General features: G+C 51.7%; 15 protein-coding genes across 15 annotated transcripts; 10 read left to right on the forward strand and 5 right to left on the reverse strand.

Moving 5' to 3' along the window:
• Positions 1-32: 32 nt before the first annotated feature.
• Positions 33-954, reverse strand: COCCADRAFT_941 (uncharacterized protein; the record flags this gene model as incomplete). Its single annotated transcript, XM_007709097.1, has 2 exons — positions 33-638; positions 721-954. The coding sequence occupies 2 exons, from the start codon at positions 952-954 to the stop codon at positions 33-35; spliced, it is 840 nt and encodes a 279-aa protein (XP_007707287.1).
• A 243-nt stretch (positions 955-1,197) lies between these two features.
• On the forward strand, positions 1,198-2,454 carry COCCADRAFT_83276 (uncharacterized protein; the record flags this gene model as incomplete). The annotated part of the gene is made up of 1 exon (XM_007709218.1): positions 1,198-2,454. One exon carries the CDS (start codon positions 1,198-1,200, stop codon positions 2,452-2,454), a length of 1,257 nt encoding a protein of 418 aa, XP_007707408.1.
• A 363-nt stretch (positions 2,455-2,817) lies between these two features.
• COCCADRAFT_943 (glycoside hydrolase family 76 protein) lies at positions 2,818-4,277 on the forward strand (the record flags this gene model as incomplete). The annotated part of the gene is made up of 3 exons (XM_007709098.1): positions 2,818-2,905; positions 2,956-3,656; positions 3,708-4,277. 3 exons carry the CDS (start codon positions 2,818-2,820, stop codon positions 4,275-4,277), a joined length of 1,359 nt encoding a protein of 452 aa, XP_007707288.1.
• A 291-nt stretch (positions 4,278-4,568) lies between these two features.
• Positions 4,569-5,476, forward strand: COCCADRAFT_83264 (uncharacterized protein; the record flags this gene model as incomplete). The annotated part of the gene is made up of 2 exons (XM_007709219.1): positions 4,569-4,656; positions 4,710-5,476. The coding sequence occupies 2 exons, from the start codon at positions 4,569-4,571 to the stop codon at positions 5,474-5,476; spliced, it is 855 nt and encodes a 284-aa protein (XP_007707409.1).
• Positions 5,477-6,443: 967 nt separating this feature from the next.
• On the reverse strand, positions 6,444-8,880 carry COCCADRAFT_83325 (uncharacterized protein; the record flags this gene model as incomplete). Its single annotated transcript, XM_007709220.1, has 3 exons — positions 6,444-6,800; positions 6,908-8,481; positions 8,547-8,880. The coding sequence occupies 3 exons, from the start codon at positions 8,878-8,880 to the stop codon at positions 6,444-6,446; spliced, it is 2,265 nt and encodes a 754-aa protein (XP_007707410.1).
• A 428-nt stretch (positions 8,881-9,308) lies between these two features.
• COCCADRAFT_22260 (uncharacterized protein) lies at positions 9,309-9,915 on the forward strand (the record flags this gene model as incomplete). Its single annotated transcript, XM_007709119.1, has 2 exons — positions 9,309-9,317; positions 9,409-9,915. The coding sequence occupies 2 exons, from the start codon at positions 9,309-9,311 to the stop codon at positions 9,913-9,915; spliced, it is 516 nt and encodes a 171-aa protein (XP_007707309.1).
• Positions 9,916-10,190: 275 nt separating this feature from the next.
• Positions 10,191-11,630, reverse strand: COCCADRAFT_32600 (uncharacterized protein; the record flags this gene model as incomplete). The annotated part of the gene is made up of 2 exons (XM_007709151.1): positions 10,191-10,754; positions 10,938-11,630. The coding sequence occupies 2 exons, from the start codon at positions 11,628-11,630 to the stop codon at positions 10,191-10,193; spliced, it is 1,257 nt and encodes a 418-aa protein (XP_007707341.1).
• Positions 11,631-12,290: 660 nt separating this feature from the next.
• On the reverse strand, positions 12,291-12,503 carry COCCADRAFT_83273 (uncharacterized protein; the record flags this gene model as incomplete). Its single annotated transcript, XM_007709221.1, has 1 exon — positions 12,291-12,503. A coding segment is annotated over one exon (213 nt), but the record flags the coding sequence as incomplete, so codon positions are not given.
• A 344-nt stretch (positions 12,504-12,847) lies between these two features.
• COCCADRAFT_948 (uncharacterized protein) lies at positions 12,848-14,533 on the reverse strand (the record flags this gene model as incomplete). The annotated part of the gene is made up of 1 exon (XM_007709099.1): positions 12,848-14,533. One exon carries the CDS (start codon positions 14,531-14,533, stop codon positions 12,848-12,850), a length of 1,686 nt encoding a protein of 561 aa, XP_007707289.1.
• COCCADRAFT_83270 (uncharacterized protein) lies at positions 14,532-14,882 on the forward strand (the record flags this gene model as incomplete). Its single annotated transcript, XM_007709222.1, has 1 exon — positions 14,532-14,882. One exon carries the CDS (start codon positions 14,532-14,534, stop codon positions 14,880-14,882), a length of 351 nt encoding a protein of 116 aa, XP_007707412.1.
• Positions 14,883-15,828: 946 nt separating this feature from the next.
• Positions 15,829-16,053, forward strand: COCCADRAFT_83226 (uncharacterized protein; the record flags this gene model as incomplete). The annotated part of the gene is made up of 1 exon (XM_007709223.1): positions 15,829-16,053. One exon carries the CDS (start codon positions 15,829-15,831, stop codon positions 16,051-16,053), a length of 225 nt encoding a protein of 74 aa, XP_007707413.1.
• A 2,218-nt stretch (positions 16,054-18,271) lies between these two features.
• COCCADRAFT_949 (uncharacterized protein) lies at positions 18,272-18,696 on the forward strand (the record flags this gene model as incomplete). The annotated part of the gene is made up of 2 exons (XM_007709100.1): positions 18,272-18,373; positions 18,445-18,696. The coding sequence occupies 2 exons, from the start codon at positions 18,272-18,274 to the stop codon at positions 18,694-18,696; spliced, it is 354 nt and encodes a 117-aa protein (XP_007707290.1).
• A 189-nt stretch (positions 18,697-18,885) lies between these two features.
• COCCADRAFT_83157 (uncharacterized protein) lies at positions 18,886-19,311 on the forward strand (the record flags this gene model as incomplete). Its single annotated transcript, XM_007709224.1, has 1 exon — positions 18,886-19,311. One exon carries the CDS (start codon positions 18,886-18,888, stop codon positions 19,309-19,311), a length of 426 nt encoding a protein of 141 aa, XP_007707414.1.
• Positions 19,312-19,349: 38 nt separating this feature from the next.
• Positions 19,350-21,101, forward strand: COCCADRAFT_32604 (uncharacterized protein; the record flags this gene model as incomplete). Its single annotated transcript, XM_007709152.1, has 4 exons — positions 19,350-19,497; positions 19,573-20,316; positions 20,365-20,729; positions 20,931-21,101. 4 exons carry the CDS (start codon positions 19,350-19,352, stop codon positions 21,099-21,101), a joined length of 1,428 nt encoding a protein of 475 aa, XP_007707342.1.
• A 901-nt stretch (positions 21,102-22,002) lies between these two features.
• COCCADRAFT_951 (uncharacterized protein) lies at positions 22,003-22,861 on the forward strand (the record flags this gene model as incomplete). The annotated part of the gene is made up of 3 exons (XM_007709101.1): positions 22,003-22,293; positions 22,465-22,516; positions 22,587-22,861. 3 exons carry the CDS (start codon positions 22,003-22,005, stop codon positions 22,859-22,861), a joined length of 618 nt encoding a protein of 205 aa, XP_007707291.1.
• Positions 22,862-24,572: the final 1,711 nt, after the last annotated feature.

Raw genomic sequence — 24,572 nt, forward strand, 5'->3', positions numbered from 1 at the left:
GGCTTGGTTTTTCGTATTTCATAGTTCTACACTTACGGTTTCGCATTTATTCCCTTGAACGTCTTCGTGATGTTGGTGATAGCCTCCTCGACAGGTAATCTCTCCATGGAGCTCGCACCATAGAAGCCATGTACACCCTTCGTCCGACTAACAACATACTCTGCATCCTCTGGCTTCGCAATCGGACCACCATGGCACAAAATAATAACGTCATCCTTGATCTCCGTCGCTGCATCCCGAATTTCCTGAATCAGCTTCACACACTCATCCAGACTTTTCCCCGTCGCCGCCCCAATACTCCCCGACGTGGTCAGCCCCATATGTGCAACCAGCACATCCGCACCTGCACTTGCCATCTTCTTCGCCTCCTCAACATTGAATACGTACGGAGTAGTCAAGAGATCCATCTCTCGCGCCATTTCGACAACCTCGACTTCAGCATCATACGACATACCCGTCTCCTCGAGATTCTGTCGAAACGCCCCATCGATCAAACCTACAGTAGGAAAATTCTGGATGCCCGCGAACCCGAGATCCTTGAGCTGCTTCAGGAAACGCGACATGTCGCGGAAAGGGTCTGTGGCGCAGACACCTGCGAGCACGGGCGTTGATTTGACGATGGGAAGGACTTCGCCGGCCTGTGATATATCAGCCTTCCATAAATTTTTCATATTCTTTAAATGAGAGAAATTGAATTAAAAGACGAGATGTTGGACTTACCATCTCAAGCACAACATCATTCGCATTGCCATACGGCATCAATCCAGCCAGTGACCCGCGCCCCGCCATGCGGTATCTCCCGCTGTTATATATTATAATCAAATCACCGCCACCTGCCTCGATGAATTTGGCGCTGAGACCAATACCCGCGCCAGCACCGACGATGATGTTTCCATTTTTGATTTGAGAACGGAGATTTTGTAGGATAGAGGCGCGGTCTGTGGGTGGAGACATGGCTAATATGTTCCGAATAATTAAAATTGTGGAAGATTAGGCGATGCTCGTGATTTCGAAGGCGATTGCGGCCATCACGTTGGTTCTAGGGACGATTGAGGAAGTGTAGTAGGATGTGATGACGTCATTTCTGGCGCGGGGGATGCGTGCATACATTACATGAGGATGACTTACTTGGGACCCACTGGCATTCCCGTGGAGTTGAGTTTGACCACCCCCTATTCCCTATCTATATCTATCGCCATGGCTCCTTCAACTTGCGTTGCACTTATTGGTACCTGTGATACGAAATTGGAAGAGTTGCTTTTTCTACATGAGAGCATTCAGCGGAATGATGCCAGTGTAGTTGTTATTGATGTGGGCCGCAAACCCATCGACCACGAAGCTATCGATATTACTCAACAGCAACTATTGAAAGATTTTGGTAATGGGGAAAAGGTCAGTGATCTGCCACGAGGCAAGGTCATCAAGGCCATGGCGGGCTGTGCTACAAAAGCCGTTAAGAAGCTTTATGAGGAAGGCAGAATTCATGGATTGATCAATGCAGGTGGCTCGGGTGGTACATCGCTGGCTGCAGAAGTGATGAGGAATGCTCTACCAATTGGCTTTCCGAAGCTAATTGTTTCAACCGTAGCGAGCGGTGACACCGGCCCAATCGTTGGAGAAACGGATATCACGATGATGTACAGCGTTGTTGACGTGGCTGGTTTAAACCAAGTTCTTCGAAATGTCCTCAGCAACGCTGGAGCTGCCATTGCCGGAATGTCTCGGACATATGCATCGAAGAGTAGGGATACAGCTCAACTGCAGAAGAAACGTGTTGGCATCACAATGTTTGGTGTCACCACCCCAGCTGTGGACGCGATTCGAAGGCATTTAGAAGCCAACTACGACATTGAAACATATGTGTTCCATGCCACAGGGCACGGCGGGAAGGCCATGGAGCGACTTGTTCGAGAAGGAGGTCTTGACGCAGTGCTCGATCTTACAACAACAGAGATATGCGATCACCTTACCGGCGGTGTCATGAGCGCAGGAGAACATCGCTTAGAAGCTGCTGCAGAGGCTGGAATACCAACTGTTGTATCTGTGGGTGCTACAGATATGACGAATTTCGGCCCAAAGAGTACCGTTCCGGAGCGCTACAAAGACCGCAAGCTGTATGAGCATAACCCAGTTGTGACGCTGATGAGGACATCAGAGAGTGAAGCCAGACAAGTTGGTGAATTCATTACGAGTCAGTTGAAGAAACATGCAAAGGATCCACAGGCGGTGCAGATTTGGCTTCCAAAGGGAGGAATCAGCATGATTGCAACACCAGGAGGGCCATTCGAAGACACGAAAGCCGATACTGCGCTCTTCAATGCTATCAACAATGGCCTCCAAGGAAGTGGAATTGATATCGTGGAAGACGACCGAGCAATCAACGACGAAGGATTCGCGCATGATATCGCCAAGGCTTTGGCTGCAAAGATGGGTATTGAGCGTAAAACCACCTGACACGACTGTAACGAGGCTGTGTCTATTTTCCAACTGCAAAGCCAATGCTTCACATCTCGAAGGATTTTTCAGACAGAAAATAGAATATGTGGCGTTGAAGCTCGGATAGCGGGCCCCTTGACGCCTAGAACAGGCGCCCCTTTGCAATTAAGGCGTGCTGCATCATTTAACAGCAGAACAACTACCATTGGTCGTATCGTCAAGCGCCGTGACTCCGGTCCACGCGAGAAGCACTAGAAGAATGCCAAACCGCCCTCTACCATAATCAGTAGACTAAACTCACGGCTTTTTCGTTCCTCGCAGCCTCGTTTCTTACGTTTCCTTGACCAAAGTCATTCGTTTCGTGATTTACTGCTTTTCACAATGTTTGCACGCAAAGCCGTGCTATCGCTCGCTTTTTCATGCCTTTATGGCAATGTCGCAGCCCTTGATTTGGACATCAACAGTAGAGGTAACATGGCGCGTTTTCTCACGTGCCGAACCAACCCCTAACATTTACAGATTCAATTGTCGATGCTGCAAAGACCCTAGCAAGTGGCATCGTAAAATATTACAACGCGAGTGTTTCCGAATCTGGAATTCCTGGCGTTTTCCCCGATGACTACTACTGGTGGGAAGCTGGTATCGTACTCGATGGGCTGATCGGATATTCGAGTTTGACTGGCGATAAGCAATACGATTCGTTAGTCTCAGAAGGTATTCAATGGCAGCGAGGCAAAGACTATGCCTTTATGGCGCGAAATCAGACGGCATCCATGACCAACGATGACCACTGCGCCTGGGGTCAGACAGCGATGAGTGCTGCGGAATTCGGCTTTCCAAAACCAGAGAATGGATCATGGGTAGACGCAGCCATCTCTGTGTTTGATGTCATGACCATGCGATGGAGCACTGAATTCTGTGACGGTGGTCTTTCTATGGGAATCTACAGCTTCCAGGTGGGATCCAGCTATAAGCAGACGGCCTCGAACGGAAACTTCTTTCTCCTCGCCTCTCGTCTTGCGCGGTTCACCGGCAATGGCACCTATACTGAATGGGCTGAGAAGATCTTTGACTGGGCGCATGGAAAGGGCTTTGTCACAGATGACTACCAGATTTACGACGGCGCCGATGGAGAACAGAATTGCACTGAGTTCAACGAAGTCCAATTCACCTACAACCATGGACTTTTCACTGAGGGCGCCGCCATCCTATACAACATCGTGAGTACAATCTTATACATGTATTTGAACAACGACTAATCACTTTATTAGACGGATGGTAAACAGAAATGGGCCGATGCAGTCGAGGGATTTGTAAACTCTACATCTCGCTTCGTTGAAAACGACGTTCTCGTGGAGACCGCCTGCGAAAACAACGGCAAATGCGGCATAGATCATCGGGCCTTCAAAGGTGTTGCTGCTCGTTCCTATGCCCGCGCTGCAGTTGCTGCACCTACTCTGACGGGTCCTCTGACTTTGATGCTGGAGAAGTCGGCCAAAGGCGCAGCAAAGGATTGTAGCAAGGGTCAGGGAGAGACAGGCGATGTTGCATGCTCGCTGAGTTGGGTAGATCAAGAAAGCATGTGGGAGTACAACACTGCTAGCGATGGGAACTTGGGTGAAGTTTTCAGTGCAATGGAGGTCGTGCAAGGCCTGTTGTACTCGCAGACGAAGATTCAAGGATCCAATGTTACTGGCAGCCCGGTAGAGGAGGGTGAAGCTTCAAAACCGTCGAACGGTGCTGGGTCGGAGGGAACTGGTGCGGCGGGTGCTGCGGGCACCATGACGGCCAGTATCACAGTTGTCCTGGCTGCTGCATTTGCCGCGGCTTTGCTATGCTAGTCACATGAACTTGGTGTATTGTAGTGTAGGAATCCAGACAACAGACCCCGGCCACGATTATCATACGGTCAACACGTGATGTGGGTCGAGTTTCCCGAAACGCGCATCCGTTCCCCGAGAGAGAGCTAAGCATGCCAAGTCTCGCAACTGCAACCAATGGGAGCGGGGCATGTGTTTAGCGGGCCTGTCTTGGGAACGAGACCTTTCGGGAATCATTCCAGCACATCCGCTGTCTTCCCCTCCCTTTTCTTCTTTTAAGCCTTTAGACGCCGGCTCCTACGTGCGTTGACAATGGTATCAGTCATGGATCTTCTACCGTTTGCGGTGGCCTTGGTCGCCATTGTGGGTGGCTACCTGGTATACTTCAGCAGCAGTAGCGGTAAGAGCATCCCAGCACAAGCAAAAGTAACACTTCAAACTAAACCCACCCAGCGCCCCGCAAAGTGCTCAAGCCCACTGAGTTCCAGGAGTTTGAACTCGAGCACAAGCAAGTCATCTCGCACAACACGGCCATCTACCGCTTCAAGCTGCCCCGTCCAACTGATATCCTCGGCCTCCCCATCGGCCAGCACATTTCTCTCGCCGCCACGATCCCCGGCCAGCCCAAAGAAGTCGTCCGCTCGTATACCCCCATCACCTCCGACGAAGACAAGGGCCATGTCGACCTCATCATCAAGTCGTACCCCACTGGTAACATCTCCAAATACGTAACCGAACTCAAGATTGGCGACAAGATGAAGATCCGAGGCCCCAAGGGCGCCATGGTATACACCCCCAACATGGTCAGACACTTTGGTATGATTGCCGGAGGCACCGGAATCACCCCCATGCTGCAAATCGCAAAGGCCATTATGCGCGGACGCCCAACAGGCGACAAAACCGAAGTCGATCTCATCTTTGCCAACGTCAACCCCGAGGATATCCTGCTCAAAGACGAACTTGATGCGCTCGCCGCCAAGGACCCCAAGTTCCGCGTCCACTACGTGCTTAACAACCCGCCTGAAGGGTGGAACGGAGGCGTCGGTTTTGTTACCGCCGATATGATCAAGGAGAAGCTTCCAGCGCCCGCCAAGGACGTCAAGGTTCTGATTTGCGGACCTCCGCCTATGGTTGCGGCCATGAAGAAGGCGACAGAGAGTCTGGGATTCGACAAGGCGAGGCCGGTTAGTAAGCTGGAGGATCAGGTTTTCTGCTTCTAAGTGCTTGTTGGCGTTGCAATGCTTGAGGTGTTTGGGCGAAGAAGACGTATAGGATGAGATTATGAAGGTTGTTAACCTTGTCATCAATGTGAATTGATACTGTAACGCAAAATTCGTGTATGTCGTTTGATGAAGACTTAAAGGATACGTGGTCACTTGTTCAAATCCCCCCCGGCTTTTTTTCTTCTTCTACAATTTCCACATTCGAAACTTTTGGTCCTGAATGTCATCATATATTATCAATTGTTTCTATCAATATGCCCGAAAACGAAATACCATCCCTTCCCCCACTTTTACACCACAACCCAATCCCTTCCTTTCCCCCTTTCCAACTCAGCACGCATAACCTGTCGTCCTTTCGTCAACGAAAAAAAAACGGGAACCAAAGCGAACCCCAAGAACACCAGCCAGCGAAAACGCCAGAAAAAAAAGAACAAGAAATCTACTCATTCAATGGTATATATATTTCTTCTCACACATACTCAACATAATAGGCGTACAAGAGCAAAAAAGAAAAAGAAAAGAATGCAAACGCGTGTCCCCCCCATGATTTCCGATAAAAAGAACACACGCTAATCCCGATGCTTTGGAAAAAAAAAGGGAGAGAACGCTTGAAAATGCCTTGAATGGATGCGAGAAGAGAATTGGATTGTTTTTGAGGGAAAGGGGTGGGGAGGGAGAATGCGGTAGGTATCAAACGACGAGGTGTATGTATCATGGTGAAGATGAGGCTCAGCGCATGGTAAATCATGTTATGCAAAGAGAGCGAGATGGAGAGAGGGAGAGAGACCCATTTTTTACTTCATGTCGTCAGCGCAAAAATAAGAAGAAGACATGAAAGAGAGAGAGTCATGAAGGGTCATTCGTTAAAGAGGAAGATGATGGAAAGAATAAAGAATAGTAAACAAAGTAGTTTTTTTTTCTCTCTTTAAAAAGAAGAAGAAGAAGACGACGGAAATTTTCAAAATCAATGCTCGTCTTCACTACTCCATCCCCCATCATCTTCTTGATCGATACTCTCCATGACTTCTTTGATGACGCCATGGCTTTTGGGGTCGAGATTCATGGCAATGGTTAGGTGGCGGATGGCACTTGAGCGGTCGCGCAGTTTCTTGTAACATCTTCCTAGTAGGAAATGGATGTTTGGGTCGTCGGGTGCGGCATCTTTGAGGTACAAGAGTTCCTTGAGGGCTTCTTGTGGGGCGTTGAGTTTGAGAAGGACTTGGGATTTGCGGAAGCGGGCCATGACGGAGCGGGGGTCGATTCGGATGGCATTTTCGAATTGCAAAAGGGCGGGCTCGATTTTCTTCATGCGGTCCAGAACCTGGGGGGATTTCTGTTAGTTGGGTGAAGTAGATAGTGTGTGTGTGTGTGTGTGTGTGTGTGTGTGTGTGTGTGTGTGTGTGTGTGTGTATGTGTAAAATGACTTACAAGACCTATTCGAACAAGTATCATGGCGTTGTTCTGGTTGATTTCTGCCGCTGCCCGATAGTGCTTCTCGGCTACTTCGTATTTACCCAGACGTTCATACACATTGCCCAGACCATACCACCCATTGTAGTGCCGGTTATCTGCACTGATGGCGTTGCGGTAAGCAGCCATGGCTTTGTCAAACTCTTCGTTTGCCACGTGCTCGTGTCCTTGTAGTGTGTAAGCATAGGCGAACTTTGGATCCAGCTGTGTAGCGCGTGAGAAGCATTTTACAGCATCATCATGCTGTCGGTCCAGAGAACTAGCATTGCCGAGTGCACACCATGCTTGTGGAGATAGTCGATCTTGATCCATAAGTGTGTGGGCAAGGTGGCCCAAGGATACCTCATCTTTCAGTTGCCATAGTGTGTTGGAATATACCTCCATATGCTCTAATGAAGAAGGCGCCATTTCTCGGATCTTTCGGAATGTGCTTCCTGCTTCTGCGTAGTGTGTGCGCTCGTAGTATGCTTTGCCGATTTGTGCAAGGACCCAAGGTGTTTCACGCTGTGCCTTGGGCACGGCTGTGAATGCTTCCAACGCCTTGGACGCATCATAACGACTCAGATGTCGATAGCCCGAACCAATCTTGAGGAGTAGGTCTAGCAACCAATTTAAAACCTCCCGCTCCCGTGATGTGTCAGCTTGTGGAGCCATTCTCGGAGGTGGTGCTACAGCCACTGGGGCCCCGTTTTGAGGTCTGCCCTCAGGTTTCGATGGCTCAGACGTCTCGATATGCGGTTTCCTGTTTCCACTAACAACTCTTCCTACAGTCGATGTAGTCCCTGATCGTGATTTAGGAGCTGCGGCTCTTGCTTTTCGCATCTCACGCCTCTCCTTCGACTCAATTTCTTTACTTGATATCATCCCTTGCCGTGGGTTTGACGGTCGGATCTGGGTAATGGAGTTTAACAACCTCACACTGCGCCGTGGTGGCGCTGCAGTGGGGTCCAACGGTTGAGGAGGTGCGTTCTGCGTTTGGTGTAATGAATGGCCAGACACGGTTCTCTTATGTCCGTTCTGGTATACGGGTCGTGGGATGTCCGTCTGGTCGCCATCTGGATTCGTCTTGGTGCGTACCCTTGAAGTGACTGCCCGTGACATGACAGGGCCACCAGTTTCAGCCATCATAACATGTTCATCATGCATATTCTGACCATTCGCCACTGGAGTATCGAATTCGTGGTGCGAGTTGGGTTGCGTAGCGCGACCATTCAGCTTTGAAAGCAGATTCGATCCTCCCATATTTAGCCCACCGTCGCTGGCTTGCCTTGTGTTGAAGGGATCTATTTCGGGTGTTTGGGCGAAGGGAAGCATATCGGGTGTGATCTTGAAGATGTTGTGTGGGCGGACGACGGCGCCAATATCGCAAAGGCCGGTGAATGCATCCCACATGAAGGAATTGATCTTAAGCGCTTCGACGAAGTAGTCAATGGCTTTCCTCGTATCACCATGTGCTGCGTATAGTTTTCCTAGTAGGCAATAGCAGGCTGCTGCATCTGGAACGTGTCGTCGCGAAGTCTCGGAGTGTTTATCTACGTTCTTTGTTAGCGGATCTGGGCCGAGAAGTAGGCCGGGAAGGCCTGCGTGGACAACCTACTCCAATGGTTGCGCCCTGCCCACAGACTGCGCACCTTCTCCAGCGCCTGGCCACCCTGCTCGTAGCGGCCTAGGGCGAGACAAGCGTGGGCGAATACGTAGGCGCATCCCAGATGCTGCGTGTGCATTCCCTTGGTGCGCGCATCGTCAAAGGCGGCCTTGTATCTACCGAGGCGAAGATTGCAGAGGGCAAGCAGGTGGGCTGCATCTGGATTGCGGGGTTCGAGTGCTTGCAAGCGGCCAGCGAGGAACAGAGCGTTTTCAACAAAGCCGTTGTCGAGATGGTAGTGTATGAGCTGGCGCAGCTGGGCATTGACGCCTGGCGGGGGTGACATGCTTTCCTGACGACAAGGCGAGGATCTAGGCTGGAGGGCTCATAGTACGAGTGGTCATGGGAAGAGCGGAGGTGGTGGTAAGACTTGGTGAGGGCGTGGGCCGGGGGGTCGTTGTAGGGAAGGCGTGTTGTGGTGAAGGTCGTTTGAGTATCTCGGTGGCTGTTCGGAGTGTTGCTGGTGGCGTGTTCGACAAAGTGAATTGGTAAACACGGGTTTACACAACTCCAACGGCAGTAGAGATCGGTATAGTTCGGACGAGTGCGCAGGAAGAAGAGACGGCGGCGGCGATGTTCGCGACGTTTGTTGCTCGCCTTTGTCGCGATCTAGGCTGCGCGCGCTTGTTATGGCGCTCGGGCCATACACATCACAATCCTCCTTCACAGTTCCGCACCCTGTTTTTTTGCTACTTCACCGCACTCGCCGTCATCATGGCACAGGTACGTCTTGCACGCCACATCAGTCCTCCGCCGCGAGATGCGTCGTCGAAGAAACCCATCTCCCCTCGACAATCGCTCATCCCTTGCCTAGAAAGCTACCAAAACGCTTGCCGCCTCCAACACCAAGCGCCTTAACCAGACCCTCTACGTCACACTAGTTGTCCATGGCTTCTGGTGGCTGTTCCGAGCCCTCATCTTCCGTGCCTCTCTATCCCGAAAGTCGCTGCTTCTCTACCTGCTCCTATCGGCCCCGCAGCTCCTCATCCAGCTTTACTTTGAGCGTCTCTCTCGCCCCACCCTCACTGCCGATGGCGCTGTGAAGCGACCCGGCGAGGACCTCGATGCCAAGGGCCTGACCGAGTACATGTGGGATGTGGTTTACTGGACTTATGGCTGCATCGTTCTGGCTGCCATTGTGGGCGACTATGCTTGGTGGTTGTGGACCATCATCCCCGCCTACAGTGCCTATGCTGCCTGGGGCACTTACTCTGGCATGAGAGGCGGCTTCCAGGATGCCGCAGGTGTGCCCCAACCGCAGGCAAGCAAGAGACAGGCCAAGATGGAGAAGCGGGGTGGCCAGAAGGTCCAGTACCGGTGAAGAAAAGAAAAGTCATGTCGAATCTTCTACATGGCAGAGCCAGCAATGGACTTGGTTCGTGTACACCATGTCACAATGCATGCTCTTGTAGGAAAAGTCGTAATCATTCATACGCCCTGTTGTAGGCATGTAGAGTCGTGATCATACAATATGTTATACATCAAGGAAGCCCATGCCATGGACTGCGTAAGAGTTTGGGGTTGCTTCGTTGTTTCCCTTGTGCGATCCTTGTGTGGACGCGTGCTTTGATCATGTGATTTTACAATAAGATGCACCTATGCTTCTACCCGCGTAGGGATCTTGGGTATACCTCGTTTGCGATCCTGATGTGGTACACCATACCGCCATCCAGCTGCCGCTGCTCCTCTTCCATCGCGTCCCGCAGCCTCGACACTAACATCCTGGATGACAAAATCCCATCTCCGTTGGGGCACCACCTTCAGGGCCTTGAGCTCGGCCTCCTTCTTTCTCTCCTCTCTCCTCTTCTGCTCTTGTTGCTTTTCTAGGCGCTCTTCAGCAAGCTTCCTTCGCTCTTCGAAGCCAAGGCCTGCCTCGAGTTCACGCTCTGCCTGCACTAGTTCTGGGTGGGGGATACGCGCATCAGCAGGCAGGAGGTTGTTATCAAACGCCTTGCCAGCATCGACACGTGTAAAGCGGCGCGACTCGGCGACTGGTACAAATAGTTGTTGTCGTGTCGCAGGGTGCACAATGAGGTCATTAATAGGTTCATGAGTGACTGGCCTCTTGCCTTTGTTTTGTGGCAAAGAGGGGTCAATATATGGTGTTGTAGGAAGCATGGAAAGGACAGCTTTGGAGTAAGGTAATGCCATCTTCTTGCCCTGTTGAAATCGCGTCAGCAATTGTTGTCAAGCGTGTTGCGGTTCATATAGTAGATGTAGTGACGACGTTCAGCAAGAGCATGACTTAAGTTTTGTAACCATGTGGGTGTCTTAAAGACTAATCGATTTTTTAAGAAACTCATCATGTCGTGGGAAGGTGTAGAAGAAAAAAATGTAACATACCTGGGCTACCCACTCCTTCTCCATCTGCTTCAATCGCACCACGGCGCCGACACGCTCGTTGCTGACGCCGAACTCGACGCTAGCAAGTGAGACGGTCGCACCTTCCTTTTTCACTCGGTTGTATATCGCTTCGCGCAAGTCCTCACTCAGGACTGGTTGACTGCGAAAATACGGATTGAGGGGAAATGGTCGCAAGTCTTCCGCCGTTTCTGGGGGAAGCTTGCCATCATCCGCCTCTTCGCCTTTCTTGCTCATCTCCTTGTTTTCAGCATCACTAGACCGTATCGCTGCTTCCAGCTCGTCCAGATTCTCCTGTGCTTCAGGCGTCTTCTCCTCGGCCGGCTTGTCCACCTGGGATTCGGCATTGGATGTGTCCGTCTTGGTCGCAGTAGCAGCTTTCGCAGCGCCATCCTTTCGCCATCCTGGACCTGCACGTACTAGGTTGCCATACCTGTCGTAGGCTCCTAAGTAGTTTGTTGAATCAGGTATGGGTTCCTTTAGCTGTCGGCCAGGCCCATTGAGCCACTCATAGAATTTCCTCCGCCGTAACGTCACTTGGGCACATGGTGTCTGTGAAAATTGCCGCGACGACCGTACTGGCAACGACGAAGTATGTGGCCTTGCAACTGAGCACGAGGAAATCTGTGGGACAGCTGGTGCTGAAAATTTTGAAGCTTGTAACCGAGGAGGCATGTTGGGTCAGGCAGATGCTACCGCATTGGCGTAGGCGAATAGAATTACAAGAGGGGAAGAAGAAGGGAAGAGGCGGATGGGTATGATAGGCAGTGATGCAGCAGAGTGTGAAGTGATGGTTAGCTTGCAGGAAATTCTGAACAAGTCGGAATTTGTGGCTAGCGTCTTGGCATCCATACACAGCGTAGCCTTTGCACTTTTGCACTACAGCAGAAATGCAACTGGATATTATACCGCGAATTGAGCCAATTGATATGATCTTGATCAATAAATTCTTCAACTGCAACAGCTTCATAAAATCTACGCAATCACACATGAAGCAACAAATGAAAGCATAGCATCACCATGGCCAATGAGGTCTTGTTAGATGCACCTTAGATTCCATCCCTAACTCCACATTTGCATTTAAAAGGGTATTGAGTAAAACAAGGCCGTTGCATACAGAGCAAAAGCCACTGCGAGGGGAACATGAGCGAAACGTGAATGCCAACGAATCAATACGCTGTAGAGACAGGATAGTGTCCAGCCCAGACATATCGTAGCGCTGCATGCGCATCTATCGTGTAAATGAGCCCCTAAAAAAACGAAACGAAACAATCGTGAACTAATTCAAGTGCTCTCCATGCAAAGACACAGACACTTGCATGTTCTGCTAGTCGCTCATGGAAAGCCAATGCCCATTAGAACTTGGTCGCGCCGAACAATGAGTACCAGTAACAAATGTGCTGTAAATGAATAAGAGAGAAACGACATCAGAAAAAAAACCCCAAATATACGCCCAAAACATGAACATGGGAATGTCCATGCAATCCGGCTTTCCTGCGAAAATGACAGAAGAAATACTCTGGATAAATGCAAGCCCGAGGACAGTGCATAGGAAGAGAATAAAAAAAAAGATGAGAAAACAAATGGAAACTCTCTCCGAACTCCATGGGGGTACCAAATGAGCAATCGCACAAGGGGGAATCATCGCTGTATGCTGGAAAGAGGTCCACGTCCAACGGGCATGATAGCCCAGGAGATTCCGCGCCAGTACCCATGCCCGTAGTTTAATGAAGCCAAATATAACCCAGACACTCAACACCTTGCCATGACCGAAATGACTGAAAATAGTGTCAGCAATAGACGAAGCAAAATTTGCAAATGCTCTGTGATGAATGCGCCGTCAACTCCGTTATCATCACTCGTAATGGCATAGCAGATTAGTATGGGTGCGCCTAGCGCCCCATCATGAATGAGGAGTAGCCTCCAAAGCCGTTGCCGGTGCCACTGGACGCTAGTGGTTGACGCATCGAGGCAGCCATGTCGTTGGGACCCATCCCGAATCCCCCATTGGCGTACATGCCAAAGGGAGAGCTACCATTGGCGTGGCCTGCCGCGGATAGGCCGGGAGGTGCTGACAAGCCTGGCGGTGGGCCAGTAGCGGTTGAGAAGCCAGGAGGGGCAGCGACGCCGTTACCAAAAGCTGAAAGAGGGGTAGTTGGGGTGATGGCAGATTGCGGACCCATGCCAGAGTTCTGACCGCTGCGCACACCCAAGGGATTCTTGGAAAAACTCAGGCGGATGCCGCCCTTGACACTGTTGTGGAGCATGTATCCGTAAAGTTCGTTGAGAGCCTTGGTAGCAAAAGACGTGTCCTCGAATTCGACAAAGCACATGGGGCCATTCTGCTTGGTCCGGAAACAGAGGCGCTTATATCCGCGCTGCTTCGAAAAGACGGCTTTGAGCTCGTCCTCGGAGGTATCCATTGGGAGATTGCCCACGTAAAGAGTGTTGCATGGCGGGTTCTGATCGGCTGGATTCACCGGGGGATACGTGGGCCTTGCAAAATGCTGAGAGTACTGCTGGTAGCCAGTACTCGGTCCACTACTCAAAGCAGATGGAATGCTATGTGGCGACATGGCAGACATGGTAGACATTGTGGGAACTGGCGATTGCATGTTGGAACCGGAGCGAGGGGATGCATAGTTTGACATGGGCGGAGATTTGACTCCAGAAGTGCCGTTGGTGTTGAGAGAAAGACTTCCAAAACGCTGGACGGGGATGGTGGAAGAGTTTGGGTTTGTGGCGCGGCGCTGCATGCTTGACTGAGCCTGGGGGCCACCAGTGGCATACCCAATCGACTCGTTCAGCAGCCCATCGTCATCATCCGCCTCGTCGTTGATGACTGACTTGCCCAAATTGCGGCTTGCAAAAGACGTGTTGACGGGAGATGTCGGCGAGAAGAGGTTGTTGACCGGGAATTCTCCGTTGCCAAGACCTGGGGTCCCGTTGGGTGGGGACATCTTCTCCATGTTTTGGAAGGTGCCGTTGTATCGCGATGACTGTCGGCCATTGGCAGTCGAGGTGGACATTGAGCTTACCACAGAGGCCTGGCGCGCGGGTATGCTGTCGAGGGTGTTGCGACGCGACCCGACGGTGCCGGAGGGTGCGTCGTGTATCAACTCGACGACGAGTGTGGCATCGTTGGTGGCATTGCGCTTGCCGTTTAGCAAATCGCGGGCTTCCTTTGCGCCCTCGTACGTCTGGAAGTGGGCAACGGCACAGGCAAAGCCCTTGTCGTCTGCGTGCCTGGGCTGTGAGAGGACCTCGCAGTCAATGAGGTCTTTGGCAAAGAGGAGAATGTTGCGCACTGCCTCACGGTCGCTGTTGCTGGGCAGCTTGCGCAAAAGAATGCTGTGGCGAGGGCTGATGACGGAACCTTTGTCCAGGGGTCTGCGCTCTCCGATTGCGCCGGGGGTAGGGTAGGCGTGTGGTGCAAAGGCGTCGGCAGTCATGGTGTTGTGCGAGGCAAAGAGCTTTGGTGGCGACGACGATGTGGAGCTGGTGTGAGAACCGTGAGGAAAGGGGCTGTTGGACAGGACCGAAGGACTTGTGCTGCTGGGGCTAGGTCTGGTGGCCATGGTGTCGTGTGTGGTGACGCTGTCGGGACGGGTGTCGCAGGGACAAAGGGCGCGGCCAGAAGGGTGCGACGGGCAGCCGAGAGCAGCGCTGGCAGGCAGCGGGAGACGGGATGAGCATGCGCCAGAGACAAAGAGAGAGGTCGTATGCGCAGGTGGAAACGAAGGGGATATGCGAGAGAGCGAGGTGACGGTGGTGTGCGGAGGGTGGGCAGAAAACAGGCGTCGACTCAGGCCAGCGATGGTGGTAGGCAGAGGGGCTTTTTGGGCGCAGACGCGGACTCGAGCTGGGAGCGACGGCGAGCCTGGGCGATCCGCGCTGTCGAAGCGGCCTGGGGGGTGGGACGCTTAAGCCAATGGGCGGCAGGGCCAGGAGCCGCGCCGGGTGTCGTCAGAGGATATACGCACTTACAGGCACACTGCAGCCGTAGAGGGGAGGATGATGGTAGTAATGGTGGTGCCCAACTAGTCGCAGCTGTCTTGCACCTGCTCTTGTTTTTCTCGATCGCCGTGGTGCTAGTCGCCGTGGCAGCAGAGGACGAGGAGCTGGGGGGGTGTAGGGATTGCAGCCTTGCAGGAGTGGGAAAGGGATGGTGGTGGTGGTGGCAGTGGTGGGGAGGATGATGTTGGAGAAGGAGGACGTGATTGTAGTGGTGGGGTGGTGGTAGTAGTAGTAGTAGTGGTGGAGAGGCAAGTAGGGGAACAGAGCAAGGCAGGGCAGGGCAGGGCAGAGCAGGGCAGGGCAGGCAGGCAGGCAGAGACAACGGTTGGGGGTGCGACTGGCTTCTGCTTGGTGACAAGCCAGCGGAGGCGGCGCGCATTGGGAGCGGACCATGCTTGGGGGAGGGAGGGGGGGGGAAGGGAGAGCCACAGTGTTGAGCTAGTTTGATTACATATTGTGTGCGAGTGGTGGATTCGCTGTCGCACTCATGGACAGGTACACGCTCCGTCGCTCTCGCCTCTCCGTCGAAGCGAACAGACGCCACGCAGTACAGGGCGGACGAGTCGAGCATGTCGTCGAGCCGTGTGTGTAAGTAGTGTGTATCATGCCTCTCTGTGCTGCGTGGGAGTCGGCTGGAGCAGCAGGGGCGGGCGTGTGAGCAACGTTGGGTCTAGGCCGGGGCGCAGCTTTAGCCTACGCATACGTACTGCGGACTTTGTTGGACTCTGTGGTGTGCGGCATGTCGCGGATTTGGGTGCAGGCACAGCACAGGCAGGCTCCACCACACGGCGCTCATGCTCATGCTCATGCTCATGCTCATGCTCACAGGCTGACCGGCCCTCCTCCCACTCCGACCATGGTGGCAGCCCGCGTTTGTGGTTGTGGCTCCTGGTGCCTGCCCCAGCCGTGGCCGCGCTGGCGACCAAGCCCACCATGCCCACCTCGCCCGGCTGTTTGGCGCACCAAGTACCGGGCCTCGAGCGAATCACGGCTGCGAGCGGCGCCCACAGCGAGATCGGCCTCAGGACCCAGCGCTCGACAGATCCACGGAACTGCTGTTCGCCAATGGCCGTCGCCTTAGGCCCTCGCTGCGCCCTACGACGCCTCTCTCTGCCTCTGCTCTACTCTGCCTCTGGTGCCCGCGAACCACGGCGGGCGGCCTCTTCTTGGGCGCCTGTTCGGTGCTGCTTGCTGCTGTGCCCAACCTTATCCCTCCTCTGCGTCGGAAACCCATGTCATCTTTTAGGTCAGGCAGCAGACGCAGCATCCCATCCATCCACCCATCCATCCATCCATCGGCTCTAGCCACCAATCACCCATGCCCGCCGCTGCCCTCGGCATGCCGGTCCACGCCCGAGCCAAAAGCAACCACCGTCTTTTCTTGACAATCTCCTCTCGACCTCTCGCCGGCAAAACCCCTCGTCGCTGTGACTGGCCACGTGCACCGCTGCCAGATGCATGGCGCTCCCGCTCACGCTTCTTCTTCGACTAGAGCCAAGCAGTGGGCCCCCATCAGTCTCGCTGATTGGCCAACTGCCCAAAAAGCCTGTTTTCCGTCCTACCCCTGCCTGCATCCCCATTGGCCCGCGCCCCCATCCATGTTCCGTACATACTTACTTTGTCTCCTGCCATCGCCTGTCCAACAACCCTCTCGAGTCACGGTGCGTCAGTTCATCACAAAAGTCCTGTAACCCAAGCCAGCCAGACAGCCAGCAAGTACCGCCTACCTACATACTTACTTGACACGACCCTTTTCCTGCTTCATGACCTGTGCGTCGTTACATGCGCCACTTCCTCGTCCACGCCGGCAACCTTCCCCAACACTATACACTCACACCCTCCCTTCCTCGGCCGCTCAAACTATCTTGAAACGTTATCATCCTCTCCCATGTGATAGTTCCACTCGCATCCGCTCGCCTCCTCGGACTTTCATGCTCATTGTGCAATCTCGTCGCGACCACCAATCATGCCCCAACACCACTACACCCAGCTAAACCCATCTCAGCCCCGTGAAATGATGAAAGTGGCGCCTTCCTTAGGTAGAATGTCCACTCTCCAAGTGGTGGACACGCTATCTCTGGCTGCTGATTGGACAGGTTCCGGTATTACCATCACATCTACCCTGGCTCCCCACGAGCCACAGAACGTTGCGGTTTGACTGTAACACCAACACCTATGTCGAGCCCCTAGTATTCATGTTAGACTGTAAGAACACTGATTACCCACTTGGAAGCATTCGGCAAGCACTGCATGGCCAAACTGTATACCGACAAATCCCTTGGCCCTCTCGATTCATCACATGTTGCACAAGCAAGAGGGCTTTTCAACCACCTCAGCCTTTGTTTCTTCATCACGTGCCTATGCACAACAGCACAATTTCGTATAAAAAAGACCAATCACTAGAGTGAGAGTACTCTGACCCATCGTTCGCAGCACATATGATGATCAGCCGTATCCCAGCTGACGATCTTGGTTCATGTAATATAGCCCAATCATGACAAAGAAGCATGAGTCTCTTGCCTTACATGCGGCCAATGGCAATACCTTACTCCCACGTGGAATGCCAGCTATCACTAGCATGAGCAACACAGTATACGCCTTTGCTGCCTAGACCCTCTAGTACATATCAAAAGAAAAAATGGGGGGTTGCGATGCATGCTGTCAAAGTTACATCGCAACACTACCAGTATGTATCGTGTCTTGCCATTGACAAATCATATCAATAGCCCTTGATCGACACCTCCGACCGCAAACCAATAGGGACTTTCCCTACAACCTTGCACGAAACGATGGAGAGTGTGTCTCATACAACAAAGGACTCTATCGCACTTGCCTCGCACTCGCCACCAGTCATGCAACAACCAATCAAAACGTCACATGCTGCGCCACATCTATAGTACGTCACCACTATCTGCATGTGATTTGTACATAACGGCAGGAACGGGCAACTGTTGGTTTAAACATCAATAAAGACGGTGGTCCTGTTGTATGATATTGCTCGCCATAATCCGAAGGGTCCGGAATCATAAACAAGTGTATCTCAAGAAAGCGCGGTTGATATTACATACAAGGTACAACCCTCAATCCGCCATAATATCCCCATACCACTGGATATCTACCAGCCAGTAACGCCCCTCTATCATCTGGTTCAACAGTCTGCTCATCGCAGAAGAGCAGGTGTACCACCCGCTTACGTACTCATACCCCCATCTCGCCACCTCAACAGGGTTCCTACACATCAACATCTCACACCCTATTTCACAGGACTTCCCTATCAAATCAAACCAACCCAATCCCCCATGGCCGGTCTCATCGCCATCGGCATCGGCCTAGGCGCCGAAAAACTCGGCCGCACAATCTCTGACAAAAGACTCGAACGAAAAGAGAAGAAAGCCATCGCTGTATGTACATTTCCCTTCCAGTTCAATAAACTATATCGCTTCTTTTTTTTCGAATACTGACATTTGAGAAGCAACATGAAGCTATATACGGCACTTCGTCGTCTGCGCCCCCGCCGCCAATGACGACGAGGCAGCGCCAGGAGCAGATGCTGAGGAAGCGGGCGGATGCGCAGAGAGTGCTGGATGAGGCGCGGAATGGTGAGCGGTCTGAAGAAGGGTGTCGTCATAGGAGGAGTTTGAGTGGGGAGAGGGCAAGTGGGGAGGAAGAGGCGCCACCGCCGAGTTATAGTGAGGCGGTGCGGGAGGGTGCGAGACGAAGTTGAGTTATGTTTTACGGTTTTTGATCTGGTGTTGTTTTGATTTTGCGGTATTTGCTACTTCAGTTTACTTCATGTCACCCTTTTTTCTTCAAGTTTATCGGACTAGCACGTCCAAATCTTTTCCATTTGACGCCTGGTACAAAGTTTTGCAATCGCTGCCACGCCACTGTGCTCTGGTGCTTAGGATTCATTATGGCTTTTTTCTCTTCAGACAACTTTTCATTTTACTTGCTGTATCATCACGCATGGCTATCCTATACGCTTTGCTCCCATCAAGTCCACCTCAAGTACACTTCCACACCATCACCCTGTAATTTTCTTATTTCGTACCAAGTCAAGTCATGTTTTGTTTGCTATCGCCGTTTCACTCCAGACTACACTAACTGCGCACTCATATCCACGCCAAGCAACCACTCACTCACTCACTCACTCATCGTTTCCGTCTACTCTTTCCTATTTCGTTTGCCACACAAACCCTTTTCTAGCGTCAGTGAGTGCACTATATATTTCTCCCACTCACATCAAAACAAAGAGAGAGGAATTCTCACTACACGACGCTCTTTACTCCATCTCACTACGCAGTTCAGGTTCGACTCTAGCACCTACAATTCGATCTAAAGCCTCCACACTACACAAGAAAGCAAGCAGTACGCATCATGACGCACGACCTCGTCGAAGCGCCCGTCACGCTGCGAGGATATCTCCTCTGCGTCTTCGCGGCCTTTGGTGGGATTCTGTTCGGGTATGACTCTGGGTATATCAATGGAGTGCTTGGCATGTCGTTCTTCAAGCAGCAGTTTGGGAGTAAGTTCAGTCCAAACACTGTGCTAACCTTTGAGGTGACTTGATGTGTTGTCTGTATACTAAGCATACGATCAGGCCCTTCGAACGACAAGGATGCGTACAACAGTCCCATCTACAAGACGTGGGAGAAGTCTCTTATCGACTCCATCCTCTCTGCTGGTACCTTCTTCGGCGCACTGGCTGCAGGCTCTGTGGCTGACTGGATCGGTCGTCGCTCTACCGTCATTGTGGGATGCGCTATCTTTTCTGTCGGAGTCATATTCCAAGTCGCTTCTACCACCGTAGCTCTGCTCGTCCCTGGTCGCTTGATCGCCGGCTTCGGTATCGGATTCGTCTTTGCCATCATCATCCTATATATGTCGGAGGTGGCCCCGAAGCGCTTCCGTGGCGCTATTGTATCTGGATACCAGTTCTGCATCACAATCGGCTTGCTTCTAGCGTCAGTTGTGGACAATGCGACAAAAGACCGTATGAACTCGGGCTCATACCGAATTCCAATGGCTCTTCAGTGGCTGTTTGCTTGTTTCTTGGGTATTGGCCTTTTCTTGCTCCCTGAGTCGCCTCGCTGGTACGTCAAAAAAGGTCGTACCCAGGATGCTGCACGTGCTCTTGGAACTCTCCGCGGACAGCATTTCGAATCAAGATATATCATTGATGAGCTTAAAGAGCTGACTGACAATCACGACTACGAAATGCGTAATATACGCACAGGCTGGGTTGATTACTTTCGAGGTGGATGGAAGCCGTCTAGCAACCTCCGCCGCGTCGTGTTGGGAATGGCGCTCCAGATGATGCAGCAGTGGACTAGCGTCAATTTCAGTAAGTCATATGGATCAAGTACTTTGAAGGCATCTAACACTTGATTAGTCTTTTACTACGGGTCAACCTTCTTCAGGACCGTCGGACTCGAGAATGCTTTCCTCATCTCCATGATCACCACTGCAGTCAACGTTGGATCTACCCCTATCTCCTTCTGGACTATCGAGAAATTTGGCCGCCGCATGCTTCTCATCTCTGGAGCCATTGGCATGCTCGTCTGCGAGTTCGTCATTGCCATTGTCGGCACAGTCGATGAGGGCAGCAAGGCCGCTGGGATATTTCTGATCGTCTTCACCTGTTTCTACATCTTCTTCTTCGCGTCAACCTGGGGACCAGCAGCCTGGGTAGTCATTGGAGAGATATTTCCTCTGCCCATCCGCGCCAAGGGCGTTGCTCTTTCTACTGCTAGCAATGTAAGTAGTGTTGACGTATACAATATTCAACGAAGAAATGCTAACTTGAACAATGGTTCTGGAACTTCATCATCGGTTTCATTACTCCCTACATGGTCGATGAGAGCTATGGAAATCTCAAGGCAAAGGTTTTCTTCGTCTGGGGTGCTACGTGCACTGCCTGCGTTGTTTTTGCCTATTTCCTAGTGCCTGAGACAAAAGGTCTCTCTTGAGCAAGTTGATCGCATGCTTGAGGAGACTACGCCGCGCACCTCGTTCAAATGGGTTCCTCATCATCTACGCGAAGGCCACACAGATGGATCTTCTCCAGAAACGAATGAGAAGATGGGTCACCAAGGCCCGCTTGAGCAGGGCGAGCAAAAGGGCGTTTGAACTGTTTTCGGTACGTGATACCGGTGGCTGCAAGACAAATTGTTATATAAGAAAGACTGTCCGAAGTTCTATCAGAAAGGGTTTTGGCCAATGCCGCTAGAATCATAGTTTAGAGTACTAGCGCTCTGCGAGACAGGGTCTCGTAACTTGAAAGTTTTGTGCTATACTAGCATAGCCATGTAATTGTCAAACAAAAAAGTAGACCTATCAGTTCTTTGCTCGCCTATTGTGACTTGACCGACATATTTGCACGTTATACGCGGGACTGTTGCGGAATGTCAAGTATCAGAAGTGAAACATGATGTGTAAGCCTCCCGGGATGTGGAGTTGATGACAGCCTCGCGCGGAATTAGTGCGCGCCTCAACACTGTAGCTGACGGATGGATTGTAAATCGCCTCGGCAACCAGACATTACTACATGCCGACCCCGATGGCAACATTAAGCGGTGAGATGGCATATGAAACCTTTGCGCATGTATCGTAGTATTGACTAAAGGCATTTGTAGTTGCTTACGGCATACGTTCAAATCCCAACTGATCACGTCATACCATGGCCGTTTTAGCTGCTCGCTCACTGTTCATCGGCCTCATATCGGGCTTGCTTCTTGCCTTGCTGCTGCAGAATATACTAGCACCAAGATTCCAATCGCCGGACCAGGACATATCCGAAAACCGTTTTTCCACGGATTCCCCACTACAACTTTCCGAGTCCATGGCGCAGATGCTGAGCAATACCCTGCGCGCAGCCAGGTATCGTGCGTGGGTCGGCGGGGGATACAAGAGCGTGGCCTCACCCCTCCGTTTGACACCACAGTCCTCAATCATCTCTTCTACTACTACTACTACTACACCAAACAAGCTTGCCTCTTCCTCTTCCGCTTTTTCAACCACATCGCCCAGCATGTCTGCTCAAAAATCTTTCCTTGACGCCATCAAGGAACGTCGCACAATCTACGCACTCAACAAGGAATCGCCCGTCTCAGATAAGAGGATTACTGAACTTGCAGAGCTGGCTCTGCTTAATGTTCCTTCATCCTTTAACTCTCAGAGCACCCGTCTTGTTGTGCTGTTGAACAAGGACCATGACCAGTTTTGGGACTATGTTCTTGAGGTTTTGAAGCCTCTTACTCCCGAGGACAAGTTCGCTGGGACGCAACAAAGAGTTGGAGGATTCAAAGCTGGTTACGGAACAGTATGTACCCCTTCTCTTCCTATATTGCCGTCGCTATGGAGGTCTTGTAATATGTGCAAGGGTTGTATTACCCCACCATACAAGACCCAAGCTTCGTCCCCGACCACCAACTGCAAAGCTTCATGCCGGAAGCATTAAGAAGCACAAAAGCATGAACTAACACAACCCTAGATCCTCTTCTACGAAGACCCCGAGCCAGTCGAAGCCCTCCGCAAAGCATTCCGTACGTCCCCTCCCCCATCTCCCCCCCAACCATCCTTTCACATAACTAACCCCCAATCCCCGCCACACAGCCCCCTACGCCCACCACTTCGGCGACTGGTCCGAGCAAACAAACGCCATGCACCAATTCGCCCTCTGGGTCGCCCTCGAAGCAGAAGGCTTCGGCGCAAACCTCCAGCACTACAACCCCGTCGTCGACCCCAAGGCCGCAGAGCACTGGAAAATCCCCCTCGACTGGAAACTCCGCGCTCAACTCGTCTTTGGCGGTCGCGCCGGCGGACCTGGTGAGAAGGAGAGTAAGCCTACGCATGGAACTAGGTTGTTTGTGCATGGAGCGAAAATTTAGAGGATTTTTTTTCTCGGTAGAGGAATGTACGTAGAGAGGAGAATATACCCTTTGGATGTTTTATTCTTTTATTACTCTCGTTGTTGCTACATTTTTTTTTTGGTTCGCGAATCCTCGTATCCTACATATTGACCAACGCGAATTCATACTTACTACCCATTCACCATCATCCCTTTATCTCTCTCTCTCCCAAAATGTAAATCTTTGCCATGTCACCGAGCGTTCTAGCATTCGAGCAATCTCCCCTTCCCTTTCCCCTCCCGTATATATATATTTCTCTCAACGACAAAAGTCGCGATGCAAGGCAGACTTTCCCTCCCCCCAAAATCCTATTTTTAACCATATACACCCGTTCTCCGTTCATCCTGTTTTTTTTTTGGTTGCTCGGTGAGGCTGAGGCTGAAGGCTGAAGCACACACACACACATCCATACATCCACACACGAAAACACAGCCCGTTACTAGTGGGGCGGGTCCCCCCTTGGCCGAATCGACCGAATAACCGGTCCGACCGATATGCCCGCTAGCGTTGTGGTTAACTCCGTAAGTTGGGTAGGAGGAGGTGGAGGTTGGTGGTCGGTGTGGCGGAGATAAGGGTGTAGTGTGTGTGAGAGAGTTTGGGGGGGGGGGGTGTTTTTGGTTTGCTGCGAGGACGGGGTATGGTATAGAATGTCTGGGTTAGTATGGGGTTGAAATTCTCGTCATTAGGTTTTTTTTGTGTGGAAAAATGGTATTGTAAGTGGTCATGTCTCACTGTAATTTGAAGAAAAAAAAGGTTGATGAGTTTTTTTTTTGGCAGGGGAGCGCGGAGGGTAGTATGGTACTCATAGAACGGTTATACTACTAACGCTTTTCATCTTTTTGGAGACAAATTAAACAATCAAGATTTTTCCTCCTCCTATAGATGCTAATGCAAATTCAAGGAAACCAAGCAGTTCTACTACAGACTCATCAAAGCCGCAGTGCTATGCGTACTTCCAAAACAATGTCATTTTTATGAACACGCGCGTGTATCTATGCATGTCGATCTTCTTTCTTCACAGCCTCGCTACCAAGACGAAAGATACGATAAGGCGTCCCGTCCTGCCCCTTGCATATCTGTCTCCATTGCGCATAGCCCATCTTGCATCCTGTTAAACCAACAGAAGGCCCGTCTTGTAGTGCGCAGTAAGTAGTCGGCGATGTCGTTCTCGCTAGACTCAGCCTCATCCGCCCCCATCTGCTGGTGGGCTTGGCAGGGCCGATGCTAGCGTCCGCCATTTTACGATTCCCGGTTGGTGGGTTCAAGCTTTTCGGTTCTTTTTGGCTCTATGTAGAATGTTTAGGTGCCCTAGGCCCCCAATGCACAGGTGCGAGTACGTAGGATGCCAAGGTGAGGTACGGATGCGGACAGCCTGGTGGGCGTCGTTTGTATGGAATTTCCCCCATTGAAGAAGGGGGTGTGGGGATCTTTGCTTGAGGAGGTCGTTGTAGTAAGTAGGTAGCTATTTTCAGACACTCTTTTGCTTGGGGACAAGATGGTTCCTAAGGGCTTAGTAGGAAGGTGCGATTGGTCAGTTTACTACATCTGAGCCTCCCTCCGATCCCAAGGACCTGGATATGGGGATTGGCAGGTTGGGTTGCTGGATGGGGATTCTTGCTCGGTCCTTCTGGGGGGATGGGGACAATGTGAACGGCGAGTTTGAACGGCGAAGAGAACGCCTGAAGATGGG

The sequence above is a fragment of the Bipolaris zeicola genome (assembly GCF_000523435.1).
Source record: "Bipolaris zeicola 26-R-13 unplaced genomic scaffold scaffold_6, whole genome shotgun sequence".
NCBI lineage: Eukaryota > Fungi > Ascomycota > Dothideomycetes > Pleosporales > Pleosporaceae > Bipolaris > Bipolaris zeicola.